This window comes from Urocitellus parryii, chromosome 7 (genome assembly GCF_045843805.1).
Source record: "Urocitellus parryii isolate mUroPar1 chromosome 7, mUroPar1.hap1, whole genome shotgun sequence".
NCBI lineage: Eukaryota > Metazoa > Chordata > Mammalia > Rodentia > Sciuridae > Urocitellus > Urocitellus parryii.
This window is the reverse complement of record NC_135537.1, coordinates 35,193,725-35,206,663: the sequence shown is the minus strand read 5'-3', so window position 1 is coordinate 35,206,663 and position 12,939 is coordinate 35,193,725. Positions and strand designations below refer to the sequence as shown.

At 39.9% G+C, this 12,939-nt stretch overlaps 1 protein-coding gene across 2 annotated transcripts in view; it reads left to right on the top strand.

Moving 5' to 3' along the window:
- The window catches only part of Grhl2 (grainyhead like transcription factor 2), a 104,143-nt gene that overhangs the window by 66,633 nt on the left and 24,571 nt on the right, over positions 1-12,939 (top strand). For both annotated transcript variants that reach the window (XM_026384170.2, XM_026384161.2), the window contains exons 9-11: positions 5,756-5,843; positions 6,292-6,431; positions 11,545-11,576. In XM_026384170.2, coding sequence (XP_026239955.1) covers positions 5,756-5,843; positions 6,292-6,431; positions 11,545-11,576 — 260 coding nt within the window. The remainder of the gene's footprint in view (positions 1-5,755; positions 5,844-6,291; positions 6,432-11,544; positions 11,577-12,939) is intronic.

The window sequence follows — 12,939 nt, the reverse complement described above, 5'->3', positions numbered from 1 at the left end:
TTCGAATATGTGTGTATGTATTAGAAATTTTTGAGCAAAAGACAAAACGATGGAATAGAACAAGTGCTAAGAATGATAAATTAGGAAAACTTGAAATGGAAAGTATACATATTTAAATGGTCTATCATATACTTGGCAAAATTGACCCAGGATAACTAGTACCAAGTAGTTGAGCTATTGGCCTTTCAAAACTAGAAAAAATATTCTTTGGAGAACTAAGTAAGATAATCAGTCACTAATAAGAAACATTTATCATCAAACTTCAATAGCAATGCCTTGTCAAAAGACCATGATATTTAATAGATAAAGAAAATAGAATCAAGAATTTTATATCCAACCAAATTAACTTTCAGGTGTAAGGACTGTAGGCACAAGAAGCCAAAATAATAATAATAATAAAAAATAGCAACAACAACAACCTTCCCACCTAATTTAGTGAACATTCCCTCTTGGAAAATTTAGTAGAGAATGAACTTTAATGGTAACGTCTACAGCATTGATAAAAGTGCTGATGGTGAGCATGAAGAACATATTTCCCTATAAATCTGATTCTACATGATGGGAGAGACAGGATGGTCTGATGATGTAGACATAATACAATTATTTAAAAATCGGAGAGGATGAGGAGACTGTATGAAAAATAGAATAAGCTGACTAACTGCTGTTAGGTATGAACTGTGAGTGAAAGGACATTACTTCAGATTAGATGCTGGGGAAAAAGAGGCCAGTAGCTGGTCGGTACTGCCCATTGCTCTGAAATCAAGAGCCGCAGTCCTTATGTTAAAGGTCTATAGTGACATTAAAATATCCAAAAGTTAGGGTTTAGCAGTAAGAGGGCATGGGGAGAAGTGGGCTCCATGAGCTGAGAGCAATGACAGCAGAAGGTAGAAATGATCAAGAGAAGGGAGACGTAGTAGCTTCTGCCACACAGGGCTGGAGGGACATGCAGCATAGCAATGTGCAGCCCTTAACTCAATAGCCTTTCAGGCCATGGTGATTGTAATTAGTGTCAATTACTCAATCCTCAGAGCAGCACCATGCTCTGAGGGACTGTTGGGCAGTCTCCATAACACAGCCCAATCACATCAGTGTACACTGTGGGTCTAAAGCCATAAACCACTTGGCCAAAGTCATACAGTAGAACAGAGCTGGATACAAATACAGGTCTGGTTCCAAAATCGTACTATTTTAATGAATTAATAACTTTACGCATAAAATAACAAAATGATAATTATTTTAAAACCTCAAAAAAGACCCAAGGTAGGCTTTAAAACCAAAAGAAAATCAGTTTGTCTTTAGTTCAGCATATTAAACATTAAGAAAACATTTCAAATTATGTACAGCATAGAATTTTCAGATGTATAAATGGGAAAGCATTTAGATAATTTGAATTCCCTTATTTATTCCAGAAATTCCAAGGGAGATGGTGGAATCCTCCTCCATGAAGGTTTACTCCATGGGAATAAGGAGTAAACTTAAAGGCAAGAAGAAAGGAAGGCAGGCTGGGGATGTAGCTCAGGAGCAGGGAGTTTGCCTATCACATATAAGGCCCTGGGTTCAATCTCTAGTACTCCCCCACCTTGGAAAAAGGAGGAAAAAGGGAGGGAAGGATGGGCTAGAAATATTTAACAACCAATTTACCTTTACTCTGGTAACTGGAATTGGGAATGGAAAAAAGAAAGCCTAAAAAAATGTTCATATAATTGTCTTGTTGCATAGTGTTGAAGTGATAAATGCCAAAAAACAAGACCAAAAACCTTGCAGAATGAATAGAGAATGTTATATTGAACATTAGAAAACTAGAAAAAGAGGGGCTTAAGAAACTAAGAGTATCTTATAAATTTTCATTCACAGTTTACCTCTAAAAGACAGAGGGTGGGAAAGAGGATTGAATGGGTTTTTCTAAAGTATTTACTGCCTGAACTCATGCTACCTACCAGGGTCATCTGTAGCAAGAAAAGAAATGGTTGGGAGGCTCACTTACCCATGTGGGCATGTTTGTAAACATAAATATCTCCCCCAAAAGAAATCAAGTTAACATACATTTTGTCAATCAGAAAATAGGTGGCATTTCCAGTAGCCAATTATTTCAATTAAGTAAATAATAGGGTGAAGTAGAAGAACATGGTTGGAGAATGTTGTGTTAATGGTATTTACTCTAAGTAACTAGTGAAGTAATGAGTTTCTAGTGGGTGTTAGAAATCATATTGCTGAGGATTAGGAGGGAGTCCAGAAACCCACATGGGAAAATCTCATGGTACCATGTAGGGGGATTGACTATAATTGCTGTCAACTTCTCTAATAAGCTGGATAGAGTCTTTTGTTATAATTTTTCATTATATTATATTTTACATTATAAATAATTACTCCCCTTAGTGTAATCACTCCCCTATATTTATAGTTCTAATTTCAAAACCCAGGCAAAAATTCACTCCTGGGAGATTAGAAAGAGAAATAAAAATTTCATTTGTATATTTTTCAAATAGGTGTAAAAGTACAAATGCTTGATTTAAATTATCTTCTAAAACAAGGGTGGAGAACTATTCTATTTTTAAACCATAAGTTTCCTAATCACAGTCTAGAATCTTTAACAGATGCAATTCTGCACTATTTATAATCCTCCAGCTTAATTTCTAATTAATATACCTATGGGTCTACAGGTGGAAAATAAGGGCTTTCTCTATTATTTTTTTTTTTTTTTGTAATATGGAGACTTCTATTGAAATGCATCTTTATGCATTAGAAATTCAGAAACTAAGGCTGGGGATGTGGCTCTAGTGGTAGCGAGCTCGCCTAGCATGCACACCGGCGCCGGGTTTGATCCTCAGCACCACATACAAATAAAATAAAGATGTTGTGTCTGCCGAAAACTAAACAATAAATATTAAAAATTCTCCCTCTGCCACCCCCCTCTCTCTCTTAAAAAAAAAAGAAATTCAGGAACTATCTGTATAACTACCTAGATAGATAATTGTGTATACTATTTTTATGTCTACATTTAGTTACTTCCATAATCTTCCATGAAAAAAGAATTTGTATTATTGCAAACAGTAACTATACAGCACCGAAACTTGAGAATGAAGTTGCAATCTTAAAATAAATTTAAGAGAAACAATGTAAGTGTTAAATAAAAGATAGAAATAGCCATTCTCTCTCCAGTGTTGGCAAAAGCAATCACAATGTATTTAGAACTCTTCAGATACATTTTTCAAATTTAACACTCCATAGTGAAAGAATATTGAGATGGGGAAATTATTTTCAAGTGATAACTTTCATCCTTGTAGCAGACGGTACTCTTCTGGAAGAACTAGACCTTCTTTTTACATTTTAATAAGAATAGAAGTAGTGTTTTCTTTAAGCTTCAAGTCACAAATAATCCTAGCAGGGAAAGGATTCTTGAGAGACCTTAGGAGGGAAGCTATCTCCATCTTAATGGAGTAATTAAAACTTCCCTGGGGCATTGTCAAGTCAAAAACTTCATTTTTGCCAAGCCCAAAACTTTATTTTAGAAAAGAGAACTGTGGTTCTCCCAAGAGTGTTTGGATATTGTTAGAATTCTTTTGTCATGTTGATATCTGGGCATTCTGGGAAGGAAATTCCTTATATAGAAGTGGCACCAAGACTGTGTTCTCTAGAGATCTGCTCTGTTCTATGTCAATCCCTTAGTTTTAGTATATCAAAGAATGCCTAAAAATCTACATTGAACATATATAAATCTTGAAAAAGAATAATCCCAGACCTATTCCTTACAGAAATAGTATTAAAACAACAACAACAACAACACTAATTTAGAAACAAAAGTGTTTGGCCAAAGCCAAACTTGGGATGTGTCTTGGATGAAATGTAACTTAGATGAGAGAAAGCCAGGATTCTATTCATGTTAAATACTATATTGCACAGAGTTCCCAACACAGAGAAAAATAACTTTTATAAACCTGAAAAAAAAGTGAGTACTTTCCTTTATGAACTTTAATATTTTGGAGGGTCTCTTGCTAGTATTTCACATCCATTTGAGCAAGGTAATGTCTGCATTCAACCCTTTATTTTCTGAAAATGGTACGTTTTTCTAGATACAAACACTTTATAAAGAGGATATTTCAATAATTTCAATAATCTTCCCCTTGCTACGAATTTGCATAATCTGTGTCAATGACAAAACTAAAAGGGAACACTATAAAATAATCACTCCTCTTAGTGTAAGTAAAACAATTGTTCCCTTTGGTGGTTTTGGATATAAAAATATGTATTTAAATTATCTGGCTTTCATACTGTAGCTATTCTATGGTATCTACGTAAATCTCTTAGAAATCACCCGGCACAGGACAAGTGCCATGTATGTATTGCTATTATTATTAATTCTTTAAGAACTGGCTCAAAAGCCATCTCCTTTAATACGCCTTTGTTGACCCCAAATCCCCAGTGTTATGGCTGGCCTCACCTTGGCCAGGATTGGCAATCCATTTTTTTTTTTAAAGAGCCAATTTGATAACAAAAAAGTTTATGACATTGTTTTAATTCAAACCATCTGTGTGTCTTTTTCTGTGTGCTGCCTGTTTTATGATCTTTGTCCCCTTTTGCATTAGTATGTTGTTCTTTTCATCTGTCTCATTATCTATTTAGAGTTGGACGCTTTATGTGATGTTTTATTGCAAGTATTTTCACTAAACTGTCTTTTGCCATTTCTTTATTGGCATGCAGAAGATTAACATTTTATCTTGTCAAATCACTTTTGTGTGTGATGATTTGGGAGCAGTTTCTAAAGAAGTAGAGCTTGGTGGCCAGACTGAGTTTCTCTACTCCTTAAATCTGCTATTACAAGGGGCAGGATCTGCAAATAAAGAAGTTGTATAGGCTGGGGTTGCCCGTGTGAATGTCATCTGTCTAGGGCATTATGAAAACATGATGCAGAAGAATTCTGCAAAAATGGAGAGAAAGCAAAAAGAAATCTTGCTGGAATATCTGCACTGGGGATAAGAATAGGGAAATTAGCTAGCAAATGACCAGGGTTGCAGCAATTGATGACAGGAAAGACTGATTAAGGTAATGATCAACTGGTTAAGCAGGGTGAGATTTAGTAACTTTGGCAAAGGAGCCAATGGAAAAATCAAATTGCAAAGGCAGAGGGGCAGACAGGAAGAGAATAGATACAACCTTGTCTATTTGGTTGAATGAGCACCATTTCTAAGAACATATGAGAATATTGATAAGGAAACAAAATTGTACTTGTGTGTACAAAGCGATCCCATATCTTTGTGTGGTCACAAAGGAAGGCAGGAATTCCCTCCCTTTTTCTACCACTGTGGTGATTTTTTTTAAAAGCTCATAACAAGCAAAGGAAAAAAATTTATAGGGATGTCACATTCCACTTTAAAGCCATCTCCATGACTAGGAATGAGTTTAATTGGTCAATGCTTCATCTTATGACGTTTTATTGTAATCACTAAAATTACTTACTGGGCATTACTGAGTTAGGGAACAGGGTTTTTCCACACTGATTCAAAACTGAAGTTCTTTAAATAGGCAAGATACCAAAAAAGGAGAAAATCTGGGAGAGATGGGATCATTCATAGGTCAAACACATAGCATAAACTCATGGGAGTGCTCAGCTTCCTGAATTGAAGGCCGATCTTGCTTCAGGGATGAACATGGAACTTTCAGGTCTCCTTGTCATATCACTGTGATTTGTATATGTGAAAATTTACTGCATGTTCTGAGAACATGCCTGACATGGTCTGTGTTTGTTTTTCCCTATCAGGGAGCAGAAAGAAAAATCCGAGACGAAGAGAGGAAGCAGAACAGGAAGAAAGGGAAAGGCCAGGCCCCCCAAACCCAGTGCAACAACTGTGAGTTTCTCTGAAACTAATTATGCTAAGGAAAAGGCTCCAGGTGGGCGGGGCCCCTTGGGTAAACAGGTGAAAAGAAGTGCATTACAGAGAAAAGCATAAATGTGGAAGGCATGGCCTGCTGTCTACTAGCAGAGCAGTCAGGGTGATTGTCCCAATGAGAAGCAAATAAATTCACATGAGCACACTGAGGTCAGAGGGACTTTGTAATATGAACACTGACATCCTCCTGTAGGGTGTGAGGACCCAAGCTCCACCTACAGTGCTCACTTTTTCTATTCATTGATGGATGGGGGGTTGGGGGAGATTTTTAAATTGTGTTCACATCTATGGTCTGTGGAAAGCTTTGTAGGAGAAAGCCGTGAACTTTTGCTAAGACAGGGCTGGTAGTTGAGGGTTCTCAGTCATGCATAACCCTGTTGTTTATGGGTTTTGTGGTCGCGTCCAGCCTCTGATGGGAAGTTGGCCGCCATACCTTTACAGAAGAAGAGTGACATCACCTACTTCAAAACCATGCCAGATCTGCACTCACAGCCTGTTCTCTTCATTCCTGATGTTCACTTTGCAAACCTGCAGAGGACTGGACAGGTAAGACCTCCCTGCTGACTGCCACCATTGTCCATCTGTGGACCTGGTGGTGCCATAAGACAAAAATGCTTTAGGAAGTTTTGACCACAGAAATAAAACCCATCTTCTATTCATTAGGGGAAAAGTCAACACTATTGTCTTCAAAAATTGGATTTCTATGGGAAAGAATGTCAGGTCTTCCCTTACTAAAGGGAAGAGGAGAACTAGTGAAGTGTTGGTAATGCAATGAAAGAGGAAGCAAGCAAGAAGACTGAAAACCTGTAAGAGAAATTGTTTTGTTGGCTTATCATGGGGGATTAGCCAGAGCAGCAGAGCGCCACCTAATGCTAGAAAATATAACTGCATCTGTACCTTCATAAAGTTGAGCAAAGGGAAAAATTCTTTGATTAAGTAAGGCCCTGTCAACAAATTTTCCTTTGGTAAAATAACAGCTTTCATTGAGTTGGTAAATCATTTCTCATCTAAATGATTACAAGTGAGATTAAAGATCTAATACTAAAGCATCCTGAAAGTCTAATAATTGACTGTTTTTATGGTTCCTCAGGTTGGTGGAGTGTTATGCAGCCACCAAAAGTTTAATTATGGAAACCATATAACAACATGGAAAATATTATGATAATGATCAACGAAAAAAAATAGGCTGGGCATGGTGGTGCAAGCCTGTAATACCAGCAGATCGGAAGCTGAGGGTGGAGGATCACAAGTTTGAGGCTCAGCAACTTAGTGAGGCCCTAAGCAACTTAGTGAGACCCTATATCAACATAAAAAATAGAAAGGGATGGAATGTTAAAATGCTTCTAGGCTCAATACTAAAAGAAAAAAAATAGTAGGATATCAACTTGTGTCTATACCATAATCCTAATTGGATTTGAAGAAAAATTGCCCCCGTTTTATTATTATTATTATTAACTGCCTTATGAGAGAAGGCTGATCTTTTCCCCTTTTATTTTTTGTATAGTTCTCTTATGTGATAAATTAAAATTGTGGGGAAAAAGAAAAAAATATATTTCCTTAAGAATTAGCCAGAATTGTCTTTTTTTATTTAAAGAGAGAGAATTTTTTAATATTTTTTTTTTTTTAGTTTTTTCGGTGGACACAACATCTTTATTTTATTTTTATGTGGTGCTGAGAATCAAACCCAGTGCCCTGAGCATGCCAAGCAAGCGAGTTACCGCTAGAGCCACATCCCTGGCCCCAGAATTGTCTTTTACCAGATCAGTTGAGTTTGGAATTTTGCATTGATTAGTCTTGTTTTGAATCCTGGGTCCCTTGAGGAAAGACCTGTCTTGAGGAGTGGGGCACAGCAACACACTCAAGTTTTTCTCTTGTTCTAAGTGTGAAGACACTCCCTGGAATTGATCTTAGTCTAGAAGGAGAAATCATTATTGGCTTCACTCTCTTTTTCTGGAGAGTATTTATTAACCAGAGGGGTAGCGGTGGTGGTTACTGTTGCCATTCATGACGTCACATGGTAACAAAATACCTGTGGCTTTTCTTTGGAATGATTTCCAGTAAAAACTAATTTAATGTTTCCATCTTGTCTTACTTGTTTCATAGGAACAGGGACACAAGGGGAAAGGAAAAATTTTATAATTTATCCAGACAGGAGTTCCAGCATCTAATTTTTTTTTTTAATTCCCAAGTATGTGATAGTGATTTTGTCTATATTATCTTTACTCCATGATTTTATGGAGCTGGATTTCTGAACCTTCCAGGAGAGAGGATCATGGAGTTAGATTGATCTTATTGTTTGTTGTCCTGATTCTGCTGCAGTTCTGTGTCTACGCTGACAACCTGATCTTCTCTCTTGGCAAGATTTCCCTGAAATATACAAATGAGTTTAAGAGCAAAGGTGAGCCAACCTGGCTGCCCATGACTGTCCATCCTCGGGCCTCACCCGCCCCTCAGGGTTGCGAGCTGGGTTCCCAGCTGAGGGCTGACTCAGAAGGAAAGTAAAGCCTTTACAGACTGTTTGTTTCAAAGCAGCCTGATCAGCAACCCCCTGGGCCATGGGTGTCCTTAAGCCTTGCTCTCTGGAGGCCACCCTCACAGAGCCCTTAGGCTTCCCCTGTGACCTTGAGGCAGAATGAAGGAGTCTGTGAGGGAGTCTGCCCTGCACTCCTGGTGGCAGAGGAACACTTATCTGTGCCCTAGAACAGCCTGTGTACATGCCATGGTTGGTCAACTTGCTGCTGGGGCTTTTAAAGTGCCTTTTCTGGGAAAAGCTCCATGCTTGGGGGATCTTCCAGAGGCAGGAAGGAAGTCACAGTGCTCTGGCCTAGAAGTGAGGATGGGGTTGGGGTTGGCACACTTGGACATGCAGAGCAAGAGCTGGTGTCGCAGGGTGGAAGAGAGACAGGTTTACCAGAGGAGAAGGGAAGCAGGCAGCCGTGTGCAGCTCAGTGACCGCTGCAGGTGTGGGTCTTGCTAAAATCAGCCTCATTGCAGCTCTGGGCACAGTAGGGTCAACTGCCCTGTGGCTCTCACAGTCAGTGAGTGCCAAGCCATTTTGAGGGCTCCCCACAGCAGTTCCTATTCACCCAAGAATACCTGCCAGGAATATGGTTTGGTGATGGTCAGTCCATATGTCTCCTGTTCCCCCATTAACTCATTGACTCACATTTGGATTGGAAGATTCTTCAGGTGGTTATTAAAAACTGGTTGACACCAGGGAATGAATCCACTACATAGGCACCATGGATGCCTTTAGTCTCATACCTCATATCAAAGCCCCATGATCTCTGCTGCTCATGTCGGGAATGCCTTTAATAGACAAGTCATTAGGGGAGCTTGGGGGAGACCTTGGCACTTGGAGGCATCCTCTTTTGGATAATGTGCACTTTACAGCCTTCCTCAACCTAAGGAGCACCCTTTCCTCCCTGCCCTTTAATAAACATAAATTTATTGGCTCATATTTCTGGAAGCTGGGAAGTCCAAGATTGAGAGTCTTCTTGCTGTGTTTTTTTGGGCTTCTCCACAGGTAATAAAAGGTCATTAGTGGAAAAAGGAAAAAAGGAGAGGATCCTTATGTGTGCAGGATGGTGGGCAGGATCAAGAGCAATTTTAGCCATAGTTTGAAGAATCTATTGGTGGGAGGGCCACGTGACATGGCAGGTCATGCCCCCCCCCCAACACATACACATATGCAGGTGCCACCTTGCTGTTCCTTGGCCAAGCCAGGAAGGGTCTCTTGAATCATGGTTTGTCCACAATCTCACCCCAGCTCACAGTAGTTTTGGTAAGGATTCAGATTTGAATTCAGAGTTCTAATCTCCACATGAGTTCTAGGAATTCACAATAATATGTCTCCATGTATCTTTTAGGCACTTTAAGGTTTGAAAAACATGCTCAAAAAATTGTGATTATGCTGGGCGTGGTGGCACATGCTGAAATCCCAGCAGCTTGGGAGGCTGAGGCAGGAGGATTGTGAGTTCAAAGCCAACCTCAGCAACTTAGCAAGGCCCTAAGCAACTTAGTGAGACCCTGTCTCTAAAATATAAATATAAAAGGGCTGAGGATGTGGCTCAGTGGTTCAACTCCCAGTACCAAAAAAAAAGTGAGTGCAAGGGGCCCAATGACCAACAGGGAAGAAACGGTGGATTGTTAAGTGATTGTTAAGTGAGAGGAAGTGAATGGACAGTGACAGGAAGGGTCAAGGAGGGGCTGCTCAGGAGGGCAGGGAAACCCTTAGGAGAATGCTCTTCCATGTTGGAACAGCAACCACATCTCTGCTGAGCAGACTTACCTTGCCAGGGAGCCAGGCAGGCGGGTGCATGATGCCACATTTGCAGAAGCCGATAAAACCTAAGTCCCCCTGAGGAACTTCCGTGAAACAATCTGGGTATGTGGTCAGTAGCGTGGTCCAGGTTCCCTCACTCATGGACAGCCTGTTTCTGGTCCATCACAGTGACAGGGGCTCTGGATGCCACACTGAACCTTGGAGTGGAAAAAACTTACTCTTTTCTGCTTAAGAAGAAGAAATAAGGTATACATTACAACAATAGCCACACACCCCCCAAAAAAAGTTTCAGAGGAAAAATTTCCCATAGAAATCTGAGCTAGTAACTAGAATGACTCATTCCGGAGAGTCACACCAGGTAAGAGGGTTGTTATACAACCAGGCCTGTGCTTGGCAGCATCCCACGAGCTGCCAGTAGCCTTTGAGAACATCTGCGGGGAAGTTGTCTGTCCAGACCCATGCCAGGCAGGGACAATGACTAAGGTCTTAGAATTGGAGACATCTTTAGAAGTGAATATGTGACTGTTTGATGCAGATTTGGGTATCATTTTTCCACCCAAACACAACTGGCCCTGAAACACACACATAAAGCTCACAAAAGGGCCCAAATTAATTTTTAGAAATAATTGGGTGAGGAGGATACACATACATAGCAGATTCCCTCTGAACTTCTCCCATCTTCCACCAAATAATAAGGATGCTTTACATTTTTTTTAAAAAATTCTGATTCTGTTGGCCATTCACTGATCATCTAATAAGGTTTGTTTTCAGAGAGATTCCTTGTGGCTATGAATGGCTCTGAGTCATGAGACATTCACCAGCCTGAATGCTACTTCTAAATTTGTGTGGCTGTGGGATGTGAGGGTAACCCAGGCTCTTTTAGGGCCACAGTAGTTGAAAGGCATGGGGTTACTGTTGATCTGCCATGGGGCACTCTTGCTCACCCCCTCCCCAGTAATACAGTGCGTGGAGGCTGCTTGCTTGTAGACCAGATGGGATTGGTTACTCATAAGCCCTGCTCTCTGAGCCACCCTGCAAGCCACAGCTTTTCTAAACAATGGATTTAGATCCTGCCAACATATCTTCTTGATGTCAAGAGCAAGATTTGGCTTAGGGCCAAAGTAATCTGATCCGATTGACTTCAGCTAGAAATAATCAGATTTCCTATTTTATTTCATGAAAATCTAAGAATTAACCCCAAGGAGAATATGAGGCGGTTAAAAATTTGCATTTCCTTAGAAACACAGTCAGAGCATCATTAAACACATTTGTGTTTTGTCTTTTTAAGAGACAGTTGGCAAAGTCTGTGTGTCGCATGCTTTATTTCCATTTGCAGTCTCTGACCTACAGTAAGCCTATTGTTTTGTTCCACAGGTGTATTACAACACGGATGATGAGCGAGAAGGGTAAGACACTTGGTTATTTCACCTAAACACCCTGAGTCAGTTCATGTCAGTAGATGTGGCACTGAGCAGGAAGTGGGACCTTCCACTCAGCTCAGCACTTAGGAGACAATCTGGGAGGGAGGGGGATGGCCCTCGCTGCCCATTGCTGGTCCCAACACAAGATCAATGTAAGCCTGAGGCAAGAGCCAAAGGAGACTGCCTTACTTCCAGTATCCCTGGATCACACATATCTCTTGAAGGGCCCACTTAGCTGTTTTCCATGGGACTTGGAAAGGCTGAGAACCTGCTTGCTGTCCTCTAAGATTAGATTAGAGGTTGTCACTAAGGCTGCCAATGTTTTCCACACCATATCTCTGTATAACAGTGATAGGGATGTTATCCATCTTTGCAAAGAACACATGCTCACCAAAACCTGGTACTGCAGAATTTAAGGGGCAGTCAGATCTTCAAAGTTCTTTCTATTCTTAACTCATTTTGTAAACTTCGAAGTCTAGAGCCAAGAAAGACCCTTCAAAGCTATTGAGCTGAGAGCTTCTTCTAGGCAATGGTAACATTTATACTGTATCTTTGAGAGATGGTCAGCCAGCTTCTGCCTGAATGTTGCCCATGACGGAGAGCTCAGTGTGTGTGTGTGTGTGTGTGTGTGTGTGTGTGTGTGTGTGTTTTGTGAGGAGGGAGTGTCATTACTGTTATACCAGTCCAGCTCTTAGCAAGATGTATTGTCTGTCAAGCTGATATCTACCTGCTCTTGATTTCAACCCATCATCTCTCAAATCCTGCCCTCTGGACTAAGTCACATTCTCCCTCAACATCCAAATATCCCTTCCCTCTCTGCAGCTGTTCTTTATATTCCTTTAAAATATACCCCTCAACATCCCAATTTCCCTCCAGGGGTACTACTGGAGATTTGTTACAAGTCTATTTGTCAAGAGTCTCCTTAAAATTGGCCTTCGGAGAAAAACATGTGTTAGAAACATATGAATTCAGATTATATTGGTATAACTTCTTATGACTTAATTGTGTTTTTTTTCTCTTAAAGCAATATAGAACTCCATTCTTTTTCAATATCTATATTATGCTTTTAGTTTGCATTAGATATGCGTAACTAAAATTTCTAGATATTTTTCCCATCCAAACCACAGTCAAACCTGTGCTTCCTATTTCTAGGAAATGAATATATTCACTGGTAAAACATTTCACAGCTGGTAAAGTAAATGGAGCAGATGTTGCTGGGCTCATTCCTAGAGCAGAGGTTGGCATATGATGGTCTGAAGACCACCTACCTCATGCCTACCATCTGTTTTTGAACCGTTTGCAAACTAACAATGGCTTTTACATTTTTCAACAATTAAGAAGAATTTCA